This window comes from Bicyclus anynana, chromosome 18, assembly GCF_947172395.1.
Source record: "Bicyclus anynana chromosome 18, ilBicAnyn1.1, whole genome shotgun sequence".
NCBI lineage: Eukaryota > Metazoa > Arthropoda > Insecta > Lepidoptera > Nymphalidae > Bicyclus > Bicyclus anynana.
In genome coordinates, this window is record NC_069100.1 from 13692933 (window position 1) to 13715279 (window position 22347).

The 22347-nt window shown below is 35.0% G+C and overlaps 1 protein-coding gene across 5 annotated transcripts in view; it reads left to right on the forward strand.

The window, feature by feature from the left end:
- The window catches only part of LOC112045944 (uncharacterized), an 88825-nt gene extending 67676 nt beyond the window's left edge, over positions 1–21149 (forward strand). For all 5 annotated transcript variants that reach the window (XM_024082342.2, XM_024082344.2, XM_052887170.1 and 2 more), the window contains 7 exons: positions 377–505; positions 6706–6835; positions 7659–7835; positions 8425–8667; positions 9055–9408; positions 10024–10156; positions 10901–21149. In XM_024082342.2, the coding sequence (XP_023938110.2) occupies positions 377–505; positions 6706–6835; positions 7659–7835; positions 8425–8667; positions 9055–9408; positions 10024–10156; positions 10901–11045 (1311 nt within the window). In that variant the 3' untranslated portion in view covers positions 11046–21149. The remainder of the gene's footprint in view (positions 1–376; positions 506–6705; positions 6836–7658; positions 7836–8424; positions 8668–9054; positions 9409–10023; positions 10157–10900) is intronic.
- The last annotated feature ends 1198 nt before the right edge of the window (positions 21150–22347 follow it).

A 22347-nucleotide genomic window follows, 5' to 3' on the forward strand; every position in this document is an offset into this window, starting at 1 on the left:
CAGTCTAAGATGGAAGCGGGCTAACTTGTTAGGAGAAGGATGAAAATCCACATCCCTTTCGGTTTCTACTCGGCATCGTACCGGAACGCTAAATCGCTTGGCGGTAACGTCTTTGCCGGTAGGGTGGTAACTAGCCACGGCCGAAGCCTCCCACCAGCGCGCATACCACTGCGCAACGAAGGCCGTCATAAATTTTTTTGTTGGTAAACAGTATTCATCAAGAAAGGCTGTAGTATAGATAGAATTGTTCACTCGTGCCGCGATTGAGTAACAAACATCCATAAAGAAGTCTTCAGAATTTTCCAGAATCTGCGCAATTTTCAAAATTTTAGCGCATACGTCCTACAAAGTATCACAAAGTATGTTCGTCTTGCAGAAACACTCTCCCCTGAAGAAGCACATAATAACGTCGGCGGCGCACCGGCGGAGCGGTGACGTCACCGTCGTGACGTCGGACGCGCAGCAGCCGCAGATCGTCACCGTCGCCGTCTCCGACAGCCTGAAGGTGGGTGACGTCACAGTTTCGTACTGAAGAAGTCATTTTACCATTATCATGGAATTAGTTTCCGACATAAAAGTAGTTATTCTAGCAAAATCCGTGAGTGTTAAAGTTAAAATTTGAAAATTCTACAGTTTTTGAAATTCTAAATTTTAATCTATTATATAGATATAATAGAGAGGGCGCTGCGGTGTGCTGACAGTAACATATGCTCCGTGTTTAAAGTGTATTTTAAATTATAAATTTGCAAGTTTATGCTTATTTTCATGAAATACTTATAGAACTGTGGACAATAGTTTAGTGAAAGTGTTATAAGAGTCATTCGACGGCTAAAACAGTGAGAAAAGTGCATAAACACTAACGCAGTATACTCGCCAACCGTTTGAAAATCAAAAACAACAACAATAACAAAACACTTTGTACTCGAATAACTCATAGTTTTTCACGAAAATAAAGTTATTGGATTATTGTTTACCTGTGTCGTGCGTGTAATCGTGATCACAAACAATAATTTAAAGCGAAACAACAGCATTGAACATAATAATAAATATATACGACAAGTGAATTGAGGGTCAAACATTAAAAAACGTCAAATTAAAAGACAAGTTAGACAGCGACGATACGGATTACAAAATTCATCATATTGTATAAGTCAACCTGTGGCGTGATTGGAACTGCCCTAGCTTCCGTAGTCGAGTCCCTCGGTTCGAAACCCGGATTAAAAAAAAATTATATTTTCGGTTTTTTATATTTATCTAAATTTAAATATCAGCAATATATAATTAAATGGAAAACATCGTACAACTTTTAAAAAAGATACAGGAAGATTTGAATGAAACAAAAGACAGTGTCCGAAATAGCGAAATCAACTTGCTAAACAAAATTAATGAGAAATTCGATCATGTACAAAGTAAGCTACAAAGTTTAGAAGATACTGTTAGTTCACAGGAGCAAAGATTAGACGTACTTGAAAAACGAGTCAGAGAAAGGAACATTATTATTTTCGGTATAGAAGAAAAAGAGCATAACTACGACGAACTAAACAAGAATATCCTTGATCTATTTAATGACGTTATGAAGATAAGTTGTACCGATTTCGATATACAGTCCCTAAGGAGAATAGGCAAGAAAGGCGAAAAAATAAGACCTATTGTTGTAACACTTTCTACATTAAAAAGAAAAATCCAGATATTACGCAACAAAAAATTATTGGAATCCCAAAACTGTTACATTAAAGAAGACTTTCCGCCAAATGTCTTGCTAAAGAGACGAGAACTTCAAAACAAAGCCAAAGAACAGAGGGAAAAAGGTAACAAAGTGTTCATAAAATATGACAAACTAATTATTATTCCACCAAATGAAGCCTTAAACAGAGGAAATAAAAGAAGCCATTCAAGCTCTCCTCCAGAAAAATATACTCGTTATGGGACTACTAACAAAGCGCCACACCCACAAGCACAGAAAAAGAACACCTTAACATCCTACTGGAACAACAAAAATGGACGAAATTTTACTAAAAAAGAAAAGTTTGCAATTACGGAGTCAGCCATACCCGGTTGTAGTGGCATAGAAAAATAGCAATCATTTACTACGGACCCTCTCTCTCCTCCAACACGATTGGTCAGCGTGGAGGAGTATGACCAAAACCCCCCAGTTACAACATATAAACCAAATACATTATATTGTAAATCCAAACTTAAAATTTGTACATATAACACGAGATCTCTCGCTTCTCCAGAAAGACTTATAGAAATAAATCATGCATTAACAAATATTAACTATGATATATTAGGCCTTGCTGAAATTAGACGAGAGGGATGTAAAATAGAAGAATATTCAGACTTCATCTTCTTTTACAAGGGAGAGAAACAAGGATCACATGGAGTTGGATTCATGGTAAAAAAGAAATATAAAAACAATATTGTAGATTTCACTGGATTTTCCGATAGAGTAGCACTTTTACAGCTAAAAATTGATAACTTTGATATTTCTATAATACAAGTATATGCTCCGACAGAACGTAGTACAGAAGATGAATTGGTCCGCTTCTACTCTACTTTAGAAAAAGCACATGAAAAGTCTGACAAAAATGTGTTTGTGATTGGCGACTTTAACGCAAAAATTGGAAAACCAAAAGAAAACGAAAGGCTAATTATGGGTTCATACGGGTATGGACAAAGAAATGAAAGAGGAAAAATTCTAATATCATACGCATTTGAACATAAGCTGTCGATTATAAACACTTACTTCAATAAAAAGCCAAATAGAAGATGGACATGGATCTCACCGGATCGAAAAACTAAAAACGAAATAGATTTCATATTAACTAACTGCCTGAGATACGTAACAAATATTGAAGTCCTTAATAAATTCGATTTCTCTTCTGATCATCGCCTCGTAAGAGCTACACTAGTATTAAAAAACTTAAAAAAGAGCAGAAAATCATACAAAACCTATAGAGGTTTTGTATGATTTTCTGCTTTTTCTGTTATTGGTATGCGTATAGACGCATACCAATAACGGAATCAGAAATCCAAACATACGTCAACAATTTGAAAGAAAACCTTAAACAATTAGCTACCTATCCAAAAACAAGTGAAACAGTCCAAACCTACTATGACATACTAGAATCCACAATTAAAAATAGCTCAGGATCTAACATCCAACAAAAAAAAAAAATAACCTAGATATTCTAAGCATTACAACTAAAATGCTTATAAAACAGCGCGCAGAACTTTTAAGAAAAACAGGCAAAAATAAAGATTCAAGACGAGATTTAGGTATTCTATTCAAAAAGACAAACAAAGCCATTAAAAATGACTATGAACAATATAGAAAAGCAAAAATAATAAAAAATATAACTCAGTATAGAAGTAGTAAAAAGGCTTTTAAAGAATTAAATACACATAAAGACTGGATACAGACTTTAAAAAAAGGTGCTAGAAAAACAAAGTCAAGAAAAGAGTTAATGGAAAGCGCCACTGAATTTTATAGGCAGCTATATAAGGGTCAACCAAATACACAAAGCCTAGATTTACGAGATTTTGAAAGTATAGACTCAACAAATGAGTTAAAACCAATTGACGAAATAGAGATACTAAAATGCATAAAAAACCTAAAAACAGAAAAGAGCACGGGACCAGACAACATACCTAACGAAATATTAAAAATTGGAGCCTATCAGTTGGTGGTGCCTTTAGCAGACTTATTTAATATGATTCTAGATACTGAAGTTGTACCGAATCAATGGCTGTCTTCAGATATTACACTTCTGTACAAAAAGGGTGACCCTTTAGATATTTCAAATTATAGGCCAATAAGTCTACTTTCTAGCATATACAAACTATTTACTAGCATTCTCGTGAATAGAATAGGACCTGAAATTGATAATTTTCAACCATACGAACAAGCTGGATTCCGTGCTGGATTTAGCACAATGGACCACATACATGCAATGGAGCAAATAATTGAAAAGTACAAAGAGTATAACAGGACCCTGTATATTGCATTTATAGACTATACAAAAGCATTTGACAGCATTTTTCATGATTCCATCTGGAAAGCACTAATAGAATGCAATATCCACACAACATACATTAACATTCTCAGGAACATCTATAAGAATAGCATAAGTAAAATTAAACTAGAAAATAGGGGAGATATAATAAACATAAGTAGAGGAGTCAGACAAGGAGATCCACTATCTCCAAAACTGTTTATCGCAGTACTGGAAACCATTTTTAAAAAACTGAATTGGATAGACAAAGGTATAAATATAGCGAACAGACATCTAAGCCATCTACGGTTTGCAGATGATATTGCTCTTTTTGCTGAAAACAGTAATACACTGGAAAAGATGATTAAATCCCTAGACACTGAAAGTAAAAAAGTAGGTCTAGAAATGAATATAACAAAAACGAAAATTATAACTAATAGTATACCTAAACAAATATACTTAAATAAAACTGAAATCGAATACGTTAATTCGTATATATACTTGGGCAAGCAAGTTTCATTCAATGATTCCAACACCGAGGACGAAGTGGATAGGAGAATAACTTTAAGCTGGAATAAATATTGGTCACAGAAGGAAATTATGAAAGGCAAATATAGTTTAGACATTAAAAGAACTGTCATGGAAACGTGTATACTTCCTACATTAACTTATGGTAGTCAAACATGGGTCTATACAAATAAAGTTAAAAACAAAATAGCCATTTGCCAAAGAGCGATGGAGAGAAGTTTACTGAATCTACGCAGGCTACATAAAGTGCAAAACAAAGAAATAAGAAAGAAAACGAAGCTAACAGATGCGGTACAACGAGCACAAAAACTGAAGTGGAGATGGGCTGGCCATATCGCTAGATCAACAGACCAACGATGGACTCACTCCACAACAGTATGGCCAGGTCCAGGAGGAAAACGAAGTGTAGGACGTCCGAAATCCCGTTGGTGTGATGACCTTATACATATAGCTGGAAGAAATTGGACAGTAATAGCAAAAGACAGAAACAAGTGGAAGGAACTGGGGGAGGCCTATACCCTATGAGGGATCCTTGTAATTTAAAAAAAACTCTTTTGTTATAAAAAAAAAAAAAACTCTTTTGTTATAAAAAAAAAAAACATATTTTTTAACATACCTATTGTAAATATTAAATATACTAACACTAGATTTAAGGAATTATTGTTACTAAAAAATATTGTAAATGTTATAAGGAGAAAATAAAAGGGCTTTATTATTATTATTATTATTATATAGATATAAAAACTTGTATAAAGAGCTGAAGAGTTTGTTTGTTTGAACACGGTCGTCTTAACAAAAAATATTTTTGTGTATATTTATCTAACCAGGCTATAATAGGTTATTATATAACATCACACTACGACCAATAGGAGTGAAGCTCCAATGAAAATTGTGGCGAAAACGGGAAAAAAATGTTGTAAAATTATTTCGAGACCTTCCGTAACGCAAATATTTTGACGCAATTGTTCCCCTTTAAAAGTTCTAAAAAAATCGAACAATATATATCTATCTTTAAGCTATAAAAAAACTCACTGTAACCTTTTTTTTATTAATAATTTTTTTTCTGAAATAATGTATTATTTGCGAAGTGCGAAGGTATTTTTATAAATCACGTTGCCTAACAGAAAACCGAATTCAAGGCATCAAATAGCCTCTTATTTATACCATCGCTGTTACAACAACTTAGTACAAATACCTCCTTTTTGTATTAATATAAATAACTAGCGGACGCCCGCGTGAAACTCGATGTAAACTTTTAACTACCTACACCCTACCCCTACCCTACCCTACCCTACCCCTACCCCTACCCCTACCCCTACCCTACCCTACGTTGAAATTTTTTCTGAATTTTCTTTGCTATAAACCTCACGGAGCCCGAGACCTTTTCAACGAATGCAAAGCCGTGGAAATCGGTTCGTGCGTTCTGGAGTTATAGCGTCAGGAAGGAAATTATTTTTTTAATTTTTTTTTATAAAAAGTATCCTATGTCCTTCTCCTGGCTCTAACTACTCCGTGCCAATTTTCAGCTAAATCGGTTTAGCCGTTCTTGAGTTATAAGTGAAAGAAAGAAAGAAAGAAAGAAAGAAAGAAAATAAATTTATTCAAATCTAAAAGTTACAGACAGTCAGTACCCTATGCTTATGACAGCATGTCTGTCTGTAATCCTTAAAAAGAAAGGGTGTACAGCTCAGCATATGCCGTGCACTACATACAAGCATAACACACGGCGCTGATTTTCAGCTGAGACCCGTGTGACGTCACAGCATTAATATATTTGTACAAATAAATTTACATTAACTTAATTAAATTAAAATAAGCAGCAAATATGTGTTACATTTTAAAAATATATAATTACTAATTAAACTACAGATATAATGTGATACTATGTATTTATTAATGCATAATATATATTTTATAGTATATATAGTATATAAATATATATAGGTAAATAGAAAATCATGTTCAAATAAAAATAACTAAATTATTAACTAAAATTTCAAAATTTCAAAAAAAGAGTATCCTATTTATCCTAATTATGTTGATTCCCTCTATAAAATTGATATTTCCACCGCACAATCCTCAAAGTGGAGTAACTTACACGACCTTCTTATATATGTATAGATGAATGTTAATACTCAATAACCGGCGTCAGAGTTATATATTATGGAAAATGTAATTCCAGGTGCGGCTGCAGCAGAGCCAGGGCGCGGCGGGCGCGTGCTCCAGCGCCGGCACTGTGGTGGGCCTGCTGCAGAACGGGCCCTTCACCGCCGTCGCGCTGCCCGTGCACAACGTGCAGCACAGGGACATCGGTACACGCTTGTTTACTCTTTGCCTTCTTAATAATCCCTGTGTCATTTTGAACGCTTCAGATTCATTGTGATTGTCACTTACTAGATTCCTCTCCAAAGGCATAAGTATGATGATTACTTTTCAAACAATACTTTTGTTTGCCAAAATCACGCGTGTGAACGTGTCTCCTAACTTAACAAAATGGGGATGATGACTAGGTTTGAATATATTGATTTTTATGATAAATTCGGGTAAATAAGGTCAATGTTAACTAATTTATACATAAAAAGCAAAGATTGTCTGGATATTTGCAAAATAAATAAGATTATAAAATTTCAAAATCTATTAAAAATCTTTTATCGTAATTAAATGAAAATTCACACAGTTTTAGCTTCCTTACATTAAATGTGACATTTTTCAATACGTGAACTATAAACATAAACGCACAAATAACAAAGATGTATGGGGCGTTGCTCAGGGATCCGCGGCAGCGCCGCAAATCTGACCATTTAAATCCCTGTTGCTCCGAAAGTAACGATCGCAGATACCCTGTTACTTTTACAAAATTGCTTTACTATTAGCATACTCCTAATTCATATACAATTTAAAAAACTATCATCAACCCTGTTCAATGCAAGAGTGAATAATTTTCGAAGAAGTGTCAGGAAAACACAAACGCCGGAAGGGCATCCCAAATTTTTGCTGTACGAATTAGAAATGTGAATGCGACATTCGTCACCACCTAACTTAAAAAAATTGCGCAAATACAAAAATTACAATTGATCTCGTTTTCAATGGTTCTAAGTGTATTGTTTATACAATTGGCGTTATTGATATTCGTAGGTTCAACGGCAGTAGTGAGTGTGGGCAACGTCGTGACGGCGGGCACAGGGAAGGCGACCAACGTGCCCACCGTCGCCAGCATAGCCAACGCGACCCGACGCGTGTCCGCGCCGCTGGTGCAGCTCGCGCCCGCGGCGTTGGGCCACAAGCCGCTGCAACTGCACCACCACCCGTCAGGTGAGTGTCATCCCTATTATACGTAGTTCATAATATAAATATAAATGTATTTTTAACAGACTCCTCAGAAGTGGATTACAAAAATAATAAACCAACGTCGAACAAAGGTTATTCACAACATTTGTCAGGACAACCTTATTAACAAATCAAAATGTAACCAAAATAAGACCTTAGAATGTCAGAGAATGACCTTGAGTGCAGTCACGCACTTGTGAACGTTGTGTGTAGGAGTAAGGGCGCCCTTGACAGTTAATAACCACTCCCATTTTCCACTCAAGTCATTCTCCCAGCCTATACTAAGTAACGCATAAAGAATTACACAATAAAAAATGTGGGCGGCTCGAACGCTACGAGTATATTTTAGCCGATCGCACGACGAGCGCTTTATATCGCAAGTCGTCAACCGATCGGTACTCCTCTCTAACTCCCTCTCTTTACGGAAACAAGTCTCGCCATCTGACGACATGTCCGTCTCGGACTAATATTTCCTACAGTGTATATTAAACTTAATAGAAATTAACATTTTTAAATAACGAATAACATGTCTTAAGAATAAAAGAAAATTAACCCTGTATATATTTTGTTCCAGTGGTAGTAACGCCCCAGATGCACCACGTCAACCCGAGCAAGCTAAAAGTGCTGCACGCGCACCCGCTGACCAACACCCAACGCGCTCAGCTGCTGGCGCAGAACCGGTCGCTGGGCCAGCTGCCGGCGGTGGTGTCGCTGGCGGCGTTGGGCGACGCCAAGCCGCCGGCGGCCGCGCTGCTGAAGGCCGCGCCGGGCTCCGTGGCGCAGTTCTTCGAGATAAAGGGCGGACAGCTCGGAAAAGGTAACTTGACCAACGCCCAACGCGGAATCCATTAGCGCAATCATTGGGTCAAGGAAAAATTAAATGCCCATCCTCGGCCTTGGTCTACCCTAATCGACTGGCAATTTACTTCTACCTGAAAAAAATCTTGATAATTCTATTTTAATTCATTTTATTATAATTTTACCCGGTTATGATTGATTTTATAAAGAGAGCTATTAGACATAAATGATAATGACTTAAATGTACGAGCGGGGACGCCCATGGGAACTGGGAGAAAAATTTGCGAATTTTTTGCTCCAATGTCCAATTTATCTCTATAATAAAATTTATCAAAATCTCTGTATTAGTTTAGCCATACAGTCATATTAAGTAAGTAAGGACTATAGTATATTATTTATTCGGCAGGCCCTCATCTAGTCAACGTGCTACGCCAACCGCCGCCCGTGAAAGCGAACGTGGCATTCAACGATGCGGCTAAAAAGCGCCAAGTAGTCTTCGACGGCACGCTGAAAGGCAATGTGGCTGCCGCCCGGCCGCACAGAGTCAGCCTCAGCGTCGATGGGCGGCAGATCGTGCGCGCCGCGCTGCCCGCCGTCCGCCACCAGATACAGCTGAAGAACAGAACCCTGCAAGTGACCGCGCCCATGGCGAGGAGTTCCTCTGAGCCGTCGACGAGTATCAGCATACCGCCCAAGACGGCCTCGATACCCAGCTCCGTGGTCGCCAATCTGCTGCAGAAGAATGTGCAACTGCCTAAAGGTACATTCAACTTAGCTCTATTCATCTTCTATGTATGGGTCAGATACAGCGGAGGAACAGAACCCTGTAAGTGACCGCGCCCATGGTGAGTAGGTCCTTTGAGCCGTCGACAAATATCAGGATACCGTCCAAGACTGGCACAATACCTAGCTTAATAGCTCTGTAGTTACTAATCTGCTGCAGAACAATGTGCAACTGGCTAAAGGTACTTTTAACTTAGCACTATTCAACTTATATACATAGGTCAGATACAGCAGAAGAATAGAATCCAGCAAGTGACCACACCCATGGTCATCATGTACCATGGATGAAAAATATCAGGATACCATCCGAGACTGGCTCGATACCCAGCTCTGTAGTTGCTAATCTGCTGCAGAAGAGTATGCAACTGTCTAAAGGCAATTAACATTGTATAATAATTTATTGCACTAAAATAGTCAGTGTTATACAGCTGAAGGACAAAATGTTGTAACTGTCCACAACCATGGTCAGGAGCTCTTCTGAGCCGTCAACGATTACAGTATGATGCATACTTTATGACGTTTCGGGACATCATGAGTTAAGCTGCTAATACTATTTTTTCCGAATACTTTTTTATTGGTAATTCGATTGCAGGTCAGAAGATAGCTATATCGGGTCCCGGCGGGCAGGCGCTGTCGGCCAACGTGCAGGCGATAGCGTTCACCACGGCGCAGCTCAAGGCGCGGCAGGGCCGGCTCATGGCGCAGCCCAGGCCTACGCCGGGCAGGTGAGTCTTGATATTCTTGTATTTATCAGACGACCTTATAAGAGGGGGGGGGGGGTTGAGCTTAGAACTACTGCTGCTCCAATGTAGCTCTGCGTGTTTAAGATTATGTTAGGGTTATGTTTCACTCTTTGAAGTTCACTTAAGGGACTCTGTAATAATCACAATCAAATGTTAATGAAAATGATGAGAGAGGAGCGGGTGGAAAGGAAATGCATAGCTTTAAACAATGTCTTGAAAATATTTACTTAGTCGAGTAACACCATTAATGAGTTTCTTAATGATAAAGGTGCTTGGAGGCCATTGGATCAGCTTCCACCTTCACACAAGAAGTAAAACTATATTAAATTGTAATGTTGTCCTGTTATCAATTGTAAATTAGAATACTCGTATGAATTTTTTTAAAAGAGCAACTATTAAGTTTCTTGCCGGTTCTTCGCAGCAGAACCTGCCTTCCGAACCGGTGGTAGAATCTTTACAAATAGTCAACTGACATTTCAAAAATGCTTGTAAACTTAGCCTACTTGAATTGATGATGCAATCTAAGATGGAAGCGGTCTAACTTGTTAGGAGGAGGATGAAAATCCACATTCCTTTCGGTTTCTACACGGCATTGTACCGGGGTGGTAACGGCTGAAATCCTTCCACCAACCAAGAACTTACTACCTCTGTCTTCTGACTGACAAATCAACCCAACCACCCATTTCTCAAAGCCAGATCTTTATATGTGAAATTGTTCGTTTACAGCGAAATCGTCGAAGCGTCCACCGCACCGACGACGTCGTCGAACAGCGCGAACATGAGCGCAGAGGTCGCAACAGACGGCGACGACGGCGCGACCAACGGCGTGCGCAGACGGCCGACCGACACGCTGCCGATGGAGGTCACGTGACAACCGGGCACCGAACCCAGAGCCCCCGGTGTCGACAGTGTTACAAGTGCAGTGTGTAGTGATCTGGCACGAACCATAAACAATGCGCGCCATAGAGGAGGAGTTACGACAGAAAGTGATTTGAGTACCGTAAACAACAAAGTTACAGAAGAAATAACTAATTTGCGTACTGTAGACAACAATGGTAAAGAAGAAATATCAAGATATGGTGATTTGTGTACCATTCCCAACAACGATAAAGAAGAACTAACAAGAATTAATCATTTGTGTACTGTTAACATCAATGTTGAAGAAAAAATAACAAGAACCATTCATTTATCTACTGTAAACAACAATGCTGAAGAAGAAATAACAAGGAACATATATTTGTGTACCAGAAACAACCATGTCAAAGAAGATATAACAAGAAACATTGTCTTGTTTACCATTAACATTGATATCAAAGAAAATGGTGATGAAACAAACATTGATTGGCAAACAATATACAAAAATATGGTAAAACATAGAGAACAAATAACAATATCCATTATCTTGTGGAATTTTAACAACAATATAGAGGGAAAATTGGCAACAACAAACATGTATTGGTGCTCTTTTAACAACAATGTGTTACATAGAGAAGAATCTGATTTGTGTACCTTAAACAACAATATAAAGGTGCTTATTGAAATTACGGCACCAATCAATTTGCATTTTATCAACATTATCAAAGTACATGATAAAGAAATAAATTTAGATCCTTTGAACAACAATATAAAGGACAAAACACCAACTGGACGCGATAACCTTACCAAGGATTGTAAAGAGACAATAATGTGCAGTGAAAAAAATGAACTTGTGTTTATGGTTTATGAGAAATTCAAAGGTAATTTTGAAAATACTCAAATGCTTTTTAAACAATATTTTAATGAAAATAGTGCACATTTTAAGAGTTATTTTAAGAAATGTTCTAGAAATATTGTAATGGATTTTAAAGTATTAAAAAAATATCTCAATGTCTCTATTATTGATATCAATGTAGCAATCATAAAGAAATTGTTTAAAACCAATGTCTTTGCTAAAAGCTTGTTAATTCAATGGCCTAAATGAAATATAAATTAAATATATAGGACAAATATAATCATATAAACAAGGCATTCCAGCTTTCATGCATTCATCTGTGACAAAATAAAATAGAGAAATAAATTCAATAGTTTAACAGACGTTTTGAAGCTATCCGGGGATCCTTAATCATGAACTTGTTCATGCTAGTTCTGATTTATTGACATATGTGCATCTTGTCACAACACTGAACTGAAAGCTGCCTGTGAAAGAATCTGATGATCATGGGACTGTAGCTTTTAGCCTTAGAGAGTTGTTGTATTAGCCATTGAAAGCTCGGCTTCTGCTAGCCGTTGGGTTGCTCTCTGGCAGTGTCTTTGTGGTTGATCAAACTCCCTGGCAAATTCACAGTCACAGTGCTAAAATAACACAGAAAACTTAATTTAAAAAATATGTCTAGTAAATTTATCCAAACGTCAAAAACACTTGTCCATTTTTGACGTCACAATGTTACTTGATGTCACTAAAGGAATAAACGTCAAACTAATTATTAACTAACAATTTTGTCTAACACTCTGTTTGCTTAAGGTTTAGTGTTAATATGAAAAATCATGAAAAAGTTAAAATATCATGGCTGACAGTTTTGACTCGTATTTTCAAAAATATAAAAAAAAAATTCACATCTCAAAAAAATTTTTTTTTAATCTAGCAGAATGCTAATGAGCAATTTAAAAAAATACTATTTAAATAAAAGTATCAACTAGCCTATTTGACTACATGTTGCTCTTGTCCCATAACAATCTCTCTTCATGTCTTAGGCCTGATTTATATAGTAAACATAAATGATTATGTGAAGAGTAATGTTGATGATTTGATGATATAATATCATCATCATAATCATTAACAATATTTGCGATTGCAAAGAAATTAGCCCAGATATCCTATTTTATAGGATATCTGGGCTAATTTAAAAAAAATTTAGGCAAAGTAAACTTAACTCATGACAAATTGAACTTGCAAATTTGGCAAAGAAATTGGTATATATATTTTATTTTATGAATAAATAACTTGGTTTTGGTTGTACAGTCGAAACAAGCGTGTATTTCATTTATTAATAATAATAATTCCAAAGTGCATTCTTGCTTTGCTGATGCTACTTCAGTTTCATATACCTACGTACTAATACAACCAAGACCAATTCAATCATAAAATAGTATATTTACATGAAATCTCGATATTATAAACATTTAAAGTTATTCTATTTTCGGAAAACGCTTCTGCTTTGTGTGTAGTAGTAACAACACAAACGCGTTTATGTGTTTCTAAGTACCGTCAGCACAGTAGTAATGCATTTTAAATTTTTTGAAATTATATTGTGGGGGTGTGTGTCACATCGACACCCGTTTACTAAAAAAACAGTAGCATAGCCATAACTTACATACAGATGATTTATTAACAATCTTTCTGTTTTTCTTACGGCCATAGTTTCACACAAAATCCCAGTTGTCTGACCTTATTATTATAATCTGGCAAGTTTGTTGATGAGACTCTCATGGTATGCGGGCGACGGGGGAAAGACGGCGCGGGTGTGAAATCGTGCGTGCGGGGAAGTGAGGTGCATCAGTCGTGGGTTTTTCATTCATCGCTACATGCCCCCCCCGGCCCGCGCGTACCATCGAGAGTGTTACGAACGAAGTTGCCAAGTATTACCAAAGCATCTTCTGAAAATAGAATATCTTACTATAGTGCGATACAAAAGAGTAGAAAATAAATGAGGGCACTTATTGTGGTTCATAGGGCAACACTGTGTTCTGTCATCCACTTGGGATTGCAACTACCTTGATACTTGATAATAATTGATACTTTGTTTTATATTGTTGCTGTTGAAAATAATATTACTATCTGATATAAATAAATTAATAACTATATTTGGAAAATACTATCTAGCAGCGGCGAAGAGTCCATATATGCCGATTCCCGCCGGGTTACCTTTTAAAAATCCGTACATACATATTCATTATTGTAATGAATATGTACATAAGTATGAAAAACCGGAGTTTGTATCAAGTGGTATGAATTTCCTTTTCTTTGGGACGGCTTGCCTTCGTCATAATTCCATCCTTCGCCAGTGCTATCTAGCCTCACAGTAAGCATCATATGATATGGGTAAGGTAGCTGATTTCATGATTTACATTTAATAAATATAAATAAATTCAAGTTAATCTCATCAAAATAAATTATATTTATTGTAATTCGTTTGGTGATTATTGGAATTTCCACTTTGATTTTAATAATTTGGTAAAACTATCAATAATTATTGGTTGCTCTATAATGACAGTAAATGTGTGTGTTGCCACACAGTGAGTTTATAAGTTCCATTTTTATTAACTTCTACTCTTTTATGTCGCACTGTACTACATTGTATAAATGATAATCCCCAATGAATATGGTCCATTATAGATTTAAAGCAAGCTTCGTTAAAAATAATTTAAGTGGCTGTGACATAGTTAATACATATGAAAAAAACCTTTTGCCGGGCGAATGCCAGCCTTAGCTGTACATTAATATAATTTAAATCGTATATTTATGTATTTACACAATTTTTTTTTTCGAATATTCTCCAAAATTGATTGATTTATGTCAAAGTAAAGCTTCTAATAACTAACATAATAAGAAAAATAAATTAGATTGGTGTAGCAGAATTTTAAATAAATATAACTAGCAGACCTCCTTAATTCGGCCATGTTGCTTAATCCGTTCTTAGCGTACGTCTAGTTAACAATAAACTACCTCCCTGCCAAATTTCATTTTTGTATGTCAAGCGGTAAAAGTATGATGAAAAAATACAGAAATGACGGGAATCGAACCCATGTCTATGGCTATAGAGGCCAGAAAGCTTATCCACATGATCACAGTCCCATATACCACTACTATAATGACATACGTCATTATAATTATTTTTATTAAATTATAAAAATAATTATTATTTTTATTAAATTATAAAAATAATTATTATTTTTATTAAATTATAAAAATAATTATTATTTTTATTAAATTATAAAAATAATTATTATTTTTATTAAATTATAAAAATAATTATTATACTATAAGATTTTTTCTCTTGTTTACTGTTAATCGTACTCCCTTTTTTTTACTGTTTCTTACTTTTTGTTTGTAAATTTTGAACAAATTTTTAAATTTGAATACTAAATTAATAATGTATTGTGTATTTAAAACCTTGCGTTGATGCGTTGGTCAGATCAAATCCGCACCACTCTCGATACAAAAGTACACGATGCTCTACAAGTCGCGAAAAGCCGAGCCGCATGGCGTGACATCGTGCGGAAAAAGTTATGAATGTGTGATAGGGGTCACGACCCTCAGTAATGAGGAACACGACGCGGAGAGAGAGAGATTTAAAACCTTACATTTTGAAAACCCTTATGCAAATTTTATTTCGGGCTGGCATTTGCGCTTAGGTTTCCTTCTAGCGAACATTCTGTAGTTTATATTATTATTATTATAATTATTTTCACGCAAAGAGAAAAAAAAACGTGTAACAAAAAATAAATGCGCGATTCAAATCGCCCTTGAGTGTATAATGTATAATATAATTATTAATTATTAAATGTATGAGAAAAAAAAATCAATTTTGTAATATAATGAAAAAAAAAAACAGCATTGTAATGGATGTATTATATAGTTTGTATGTGTATCATATTATTATTATTAGTTGTCTGGCCGGTCCAGTGATGTATGGAAAGTGAAAAGTGAGTAAAACCCCTCCTTATATTTCCTTAGGATTTTTTTTTAAATGTATTATATTGTATGTTATTTTGTATCTACAATGGTTATTTGTATGGTTGACATTGTATGGTAGTATACTAGCCAGCCTATATATTCTAAATATGTCCTAGTCGATGTATTTATTTTCATTTATAGGATACTAGCTGACGCCGCGCCGTTTCACCCGCGTGGTTCCGGTTCCCGTAGGAATACAGGGATAATATATAGCCTATATCCTTCCTCGATAAATGGGTTATCTAACACTGAAAGATTTTTTCAAATGGGACCAGTAGTTCCTGAGATTCAACCAAACAAACAAACTCTTCAGCTTTATAATAAAATGCTCGCTTAAAATAAAAATGACAGCGACTTACGGCTGATAGTTCTCTCGAGATGTAAATTATTATCTTTGTCCTATTCTTGCCCTAGTTGGATCTGTTTGGCTATTGATTGGCATAAATCTATGTTTTCACCAAGTTCAGGCTAAGAGGAGTTACTTTATGACTTATGGAATCATACATATATCTATATTGGGTACAGCAATTTTTATCAAAATCGGACAAGTCGTTCTTGAGGTGTCTTATGTATATATATAACTCTATGGTTATATAATCGCTTTCTTTTGGTTTCTTTCGCCTTCTTTTTCTTCTTTTACTCAAAATATATCTTAGTAGAGTTATCAGTAGTTTGATAGTAGAAGGATAAAAAGTTAAAATCTCGTGATTTTTTTTAACATTATAATATATTACTAGCGGAAAACCGTGATCTCATAGACGTATGTTTTCCAAAAATCCCGCATGATTTTATTGGGATGGAATTATGTGTTAATCCAAGGTATATTCTACCTTTGTTTCATATTTCAGCCAAATCGGTTTAGTAGTTGCGGCGTGAAGTAGTAACAAACATAAAGACACACACAGATTGTCACACAAACTTTCGCCTTTATGTTATATTAGTGTGATTTATACAATAAAAGATTAGTCGCAAAAGTCATACGATTTATCACCAACCATACAACTAACCATTTTAAAAAGACCACTGTCAAATTTATTTGTGCACGCAATCTCTTACTCAATACCCTATCAAGTGTGTCATAAATAAATTTGACAGACACTATTTATGATCTTGATTACATTCACAGTAATATGACAGACAATCGAGTACTGAATAGTCAAATGGTAAAAAATAGGCCTAGAAAGAGCGTTCACAACTGACGTAAAGTAATCGCAAATTGTTAAAAGGTGAACTTTCCGCCCTAGTGAGACAAATTGCATTGTTTGTGTGCTTAATGTGAACAGCGTTAGGTTATCTATATGGAAATTGTGATTTATAAAAAACAGTAAAAAATTACAATTAAACTTATTATTACTTGATAGTTTATTATTTATTAAAATATTACCCATAGTGTAACCTAACAGAAAACTTTTCTGCGGTGAATTATTTTACCAGTAATGCTAATATGCGAAAAACGAGATAATATCGTGGAGAGAAATAGACATATTTCAACCAATGGTGGTGCAACTACCACTACGTGGAAATTGAAAAGGCTGGGACAACTCCGCCTCCATTTTGTCGAATTTTGTCTATTTCTCTGCACTTGGGTCGCGTGTTAGCACTACTGGTGCAAACAAAAAAAAACAGTACGTTTTTAATTTGATGTGCACTTTCACAATATTACTGCTGTAACTCACCACTTTTTTCTTATTTATTATTGTTTAAAAATTCATAGTTCAGAGAAGCGTTCACAAACTTTTTCATCAAGCTATGTTTGACAAACATTTTTCATCAAGCCATGTTTGACAAACACTTTCATCAAGCCATTTTTGACAAACATTTTTCATCAAGCCATGTTTGACAAACACTTTCATCAAGCCATTTTTGAGAAACATTTTTCATCAAGCCATGTTTGACAAACACTTTCATCAAGCCATTTTTGACAAACATTTTTATCAAGTACTTAATGTTTCACAAACATTTTTATCAAGCCATGTTTGACGAACTTATTGATCAATGAAAAACATACGCTTCAAACTAAGCTTTAACGATGTTTGACAAACACGTTTGATTTGACGAATACATAAGTGCTGGAACTAACATATACAGTTTATGAACCATGTCACGGTGATCGCCATTTTGAAAAACCTTGTACTAAAATTGCCACCCTCACTTTAGGGGTTCCCTAACGATGCTAGGGGCGTTGTTTACGTCAGATGTGGACGAATGGGGTTAGGGCAAGCTAAATAAGTGAAATGCAAGGTCTGTTTAAATTTTAAGGTTAGCTTTTCAGTATTTGTGGGTTACCCGAACGTGAAATAACTAATGTTTCTTTGAACTTTTCCATTTTATTCATACGTTTTTTCATGTTCGACCTTGAAAGAAAGCTGTGTGTTTTCCGATCTACGCTTAATTTGGTTACATGTGAAAACTGCAAAACTATTTATTAGTATACTCAGTGGCACAATTATCCGCCCACTTTAATATACTTGCGTCTTATTAATAAAGGGCGGATAATTGTGCCTCTAATATATAAGAGCGCTAAGACAGACAACAGAACTTTTTGTGTTTAGGTTTTAGCGCTCTGCTCTGTCCCGATTTTTGGATTTTTTTTTTTTTTTGATATCCTCTTATATAGAATTATATTAGTTTATGAAAGAGACGTTAGTTATTTTATGTTTGCAAGCTTTCGTGTATACTAATACATATGACTATATTATGTACATTTATTGTGTCACTGTGTATATTATTAAAATTAATTACTTAGAAACCTAATATGAATCAAGTCATCTACTTTTAAAACCATATTTTTTTTCCAACTACAAAATGAATGGCCGTTAGCCGAATCTAGTGAGCTCATTTGGTTAATAATATTTTGTTATTTTTAGGCCAGATTAGCTAAATGGTAAGATTTGTTCTAGGATGGTCTAACAGTCCAATATTGGACTATGTGATGCTCTAAAAACTATTAAAAAAATCAGTATATTGTCATATTACAATACGTGCTTATCTCTGACGCAACGGTAACCATTGTTTGGTGGATGGTTTTGGCTCGAAACACAAATAGTTACTCGTAACTGATATTTAGTTTGCTATCTTCAATATTACTATCATATTTTGTTCTTTAGAGAAAAAAATCTTTTTCCACTATAACCTGTAAACTTTCAGCCTATTTCTAACGATATATTTTCATAGTTTCAGAAATTCCTATGTATATATGTATAACATTTTAAATCTAATAATCTTTGTAATTCTGTGTGTGGATTTAAAAGTTAAACTTTTAATCAAAACTTTTCTCAATTTTGTAAAACTGAATTAAATTTCTATTGTAATGTAAATCTCGAAACTACGTGTAAGTGGGGTTTAATTGTTTGTGAAAAAAAATCAACATATGAACTTTTTTTAATAAGTACTACGAGTATTTGATTGATAGGCACTTTTGAAACGTCAAATTTTTACGATTAATTTGAGGAAAATCGTCAAGATACCCGACAGTTGCTCTTTTAAAGTAATATTTTTTTTATTACAATATTATCATCCATAGACGCCATCCATCGTCCATTATCTGAAATAACCCAGAAGAATGTTTTGCGGGTATTTGAAAGAATTTTGAGGGTAGAATTTTTTGCTATTATTCTGTTTTATGACGTCAGATGTAATACGTAAGCTGATGTCTTATCCGCGATAACAAATATTTGTATCACTAGTTTACTTTTATCTGGGCTCTCATTGATCGTCATAATTTTTAAGCTTGTTTTAAATAAAACAAAATTTCAACTTGAAACTTAAAAACATTAGTGATTTAGTTATTGTAAACACGTTACTTCATTTGTTACACGTAAATTTCTCAATTAAAAAAAAATGCCTAAAAATATTTCTACCCTCTTTCGAGAGTATCTTATATTGGATGGACACTCCAACCCCCTTTTATTATATTCCTAAAGATAACGGTGACGATGTAGATTACGCACTTCTTTTTAGAGATTTATGTAAAACCGATTGTCAGCAAGTGTATAATGTTTTAACATACCTAATTATTGTGAAATCCATGAAAATTACATAAAGAATCTATTGATTATTTATTATTGATGTGTATATGTAGAATTTAGAAGAAAAAAATGTGTCTGTTAGCTTACACTTAGATATTATAGTAGGTAAATGAAACAAAGGTAACGTGAATTATCACTAACTATTCTATCGAAATAATATTATATGTAAATTGAGGGTAGACAAACTACATCCAGACAAAAAGTTACTAATTTAAAGAATATTTTAACTCTACCTCTTTTTATTTGTAATCATATCTATTGCTACTTCTAATATGAAATCCATGCTCTTGCATTTGTTATGAAAGTTATAATTCTGAGGATATCTGAAAAATTCTTGAATAGTTAAGTGATTGAATTTGCCTCTAACTACCGATTGCCGCAGTTAAAGTGTAGTTTCTTTTTCGGAATTTAAATTTTCGATTCCTATAAATGTAATTAGAGATTTTAACGCAAAACTAAGAAAAAATGTTACGGCAAAAAATAAAATAAAAAAAATGTAATGATTAATAAAATTTTTGTGGTTATGTATCTAAATGTTCACATTGGGGTTTTAAATAATAATATCTAGCCTGTATACTTATGCGAAACTTCATCATTCACGTTTTGCGGATATTGTGTCCTGTTGTTGCAATCAAAAAAATTGCGGGCGCCATTTTTTATCTTGCAAAAAAGTGTTTGCAATTAAAAGAAAAGCGCTCGCGACAAAAAAAAATAATGTAATGGTTTTAACTGTCTGTCTATACATGTATAACTAGTAAGTATCATATACTGTACAAAAGGCTGCAAATTTGGGAAAAAAAAATGTAAAAAAAAAAACATTGGCCCCATATTTGGGGCTGTTAACATACGCTTAATAATGTGGATAGAAAATGTACCTCATAAGTTCTGATTCATAGATTAGGCTGCGCGGGAGGTTTGAACGCGTTCTTTGCGTTGAACTTTCCCCCCTTTGCTTTGTTTGGGCTGGCTGCGCAGACGCATGCGTGATGTACTTTATTTTTGATGTAAATATTACTTTTTTTTTATTGAATATTATTTCGTCGGTCCGGATGCGAGGCCGGGGGACGCGTTCAAACCGCCCGCCTAAAAAAAACTTATAATATGTGTAACAAAAAATCGCTGTAAATTGTTTGTAAAAATAGTCATGTTCAGAATTAATTTTCAGTGTAGTTTTTGTTGATTATATTTTTTTTTCAACCGGAAATTGCTGAATAAAGCGACGATTCTGTTTCAATTTATATTGTTTAATTTTTTTATATCTTCCTACCAACTCCCGTGTAAACTATATACCTATAATAAAAAAAATGTAGGTGTAGTGCGGCACAAAAAAGTAGAAAATAAATGAGGTCGCTGTAGTCCCTTATTGTTGTTCTTATGGTAACCCTGTGTTCTGTTATCCACTTGGGAATTGGGATTGCATTACAACTTCATTGATACAATTGATAATAATTTAATATTTTGTTCTACACGTAGGTAATATTATGTTTTTATTTTTAATATGATGATCTGTTGAAAATAATATTATCTAATATAAATAAATTAATTAATACCTATATTTGAAAAATACCTACTACATAGCCGATTTTATGATTTACATTTATTTTTAAATAAATTCAAGTCATTCTCATCTAAATAAATTATATTTATTTTGATTCGTCTGGTAATTTTCTGAAAATACTATCAATAATATTTGTTAGCTCTATAGTGACAGATGTTTGTGATAATGACAATGAATGTGGTGTTGCCACACAGCGAGTTTATTAGTTCGTTTTTTATTAACTTCTACTCTTTTGTGTCGCACTATACATGAGTGATTTAGATGTAAAACTATTACCACCAAGCACATGCTGTATTTCGGAGTATGAAGGGTTTGGTTGCAAGATCATCTACAGGCACACATTGAAGCTGAGTGCCCGTAAAGCTGAGGGTTCATCATCATCATTATCAGCCTATTACGGCAGGGTCTCCCTCATTACAGGAGAGGGGATAATGGAGTTCAGACATATTCACTGCACTGGTCCAATGCGGATTGACAGGTTTTTTTTTGTTCTCTACAAGTTAGCACTTGACTACATTGTAAGTGTTGATGCAATTAAAGATGGAAACGGTCTAACTCGGTTTCTACATGACATCGTACCGGAACGCTAAATTGCGGTACGTCTTTCTCGGCAGGGTGGTAACTAGCTACGGCCGTAGCCTCCCACCAGCCATACCTGGACCAATTAAGAAAACCTCAATCGGCCCAGCCGGGGATCGAACCCAAGACCTCAGTCTTGTAAATCCACCGCGCCACGGAGGTCGTCGAAGGTTAAGTGTGATAATGTCACTATCGACCGACGGCTTAGAGGCACTGGGTGGAACATCACCAACTTCCCAACTCCAGGCTGAGAATTTCGTTGAAATTTAATAGAAAGATAATAAGTATCTCATAT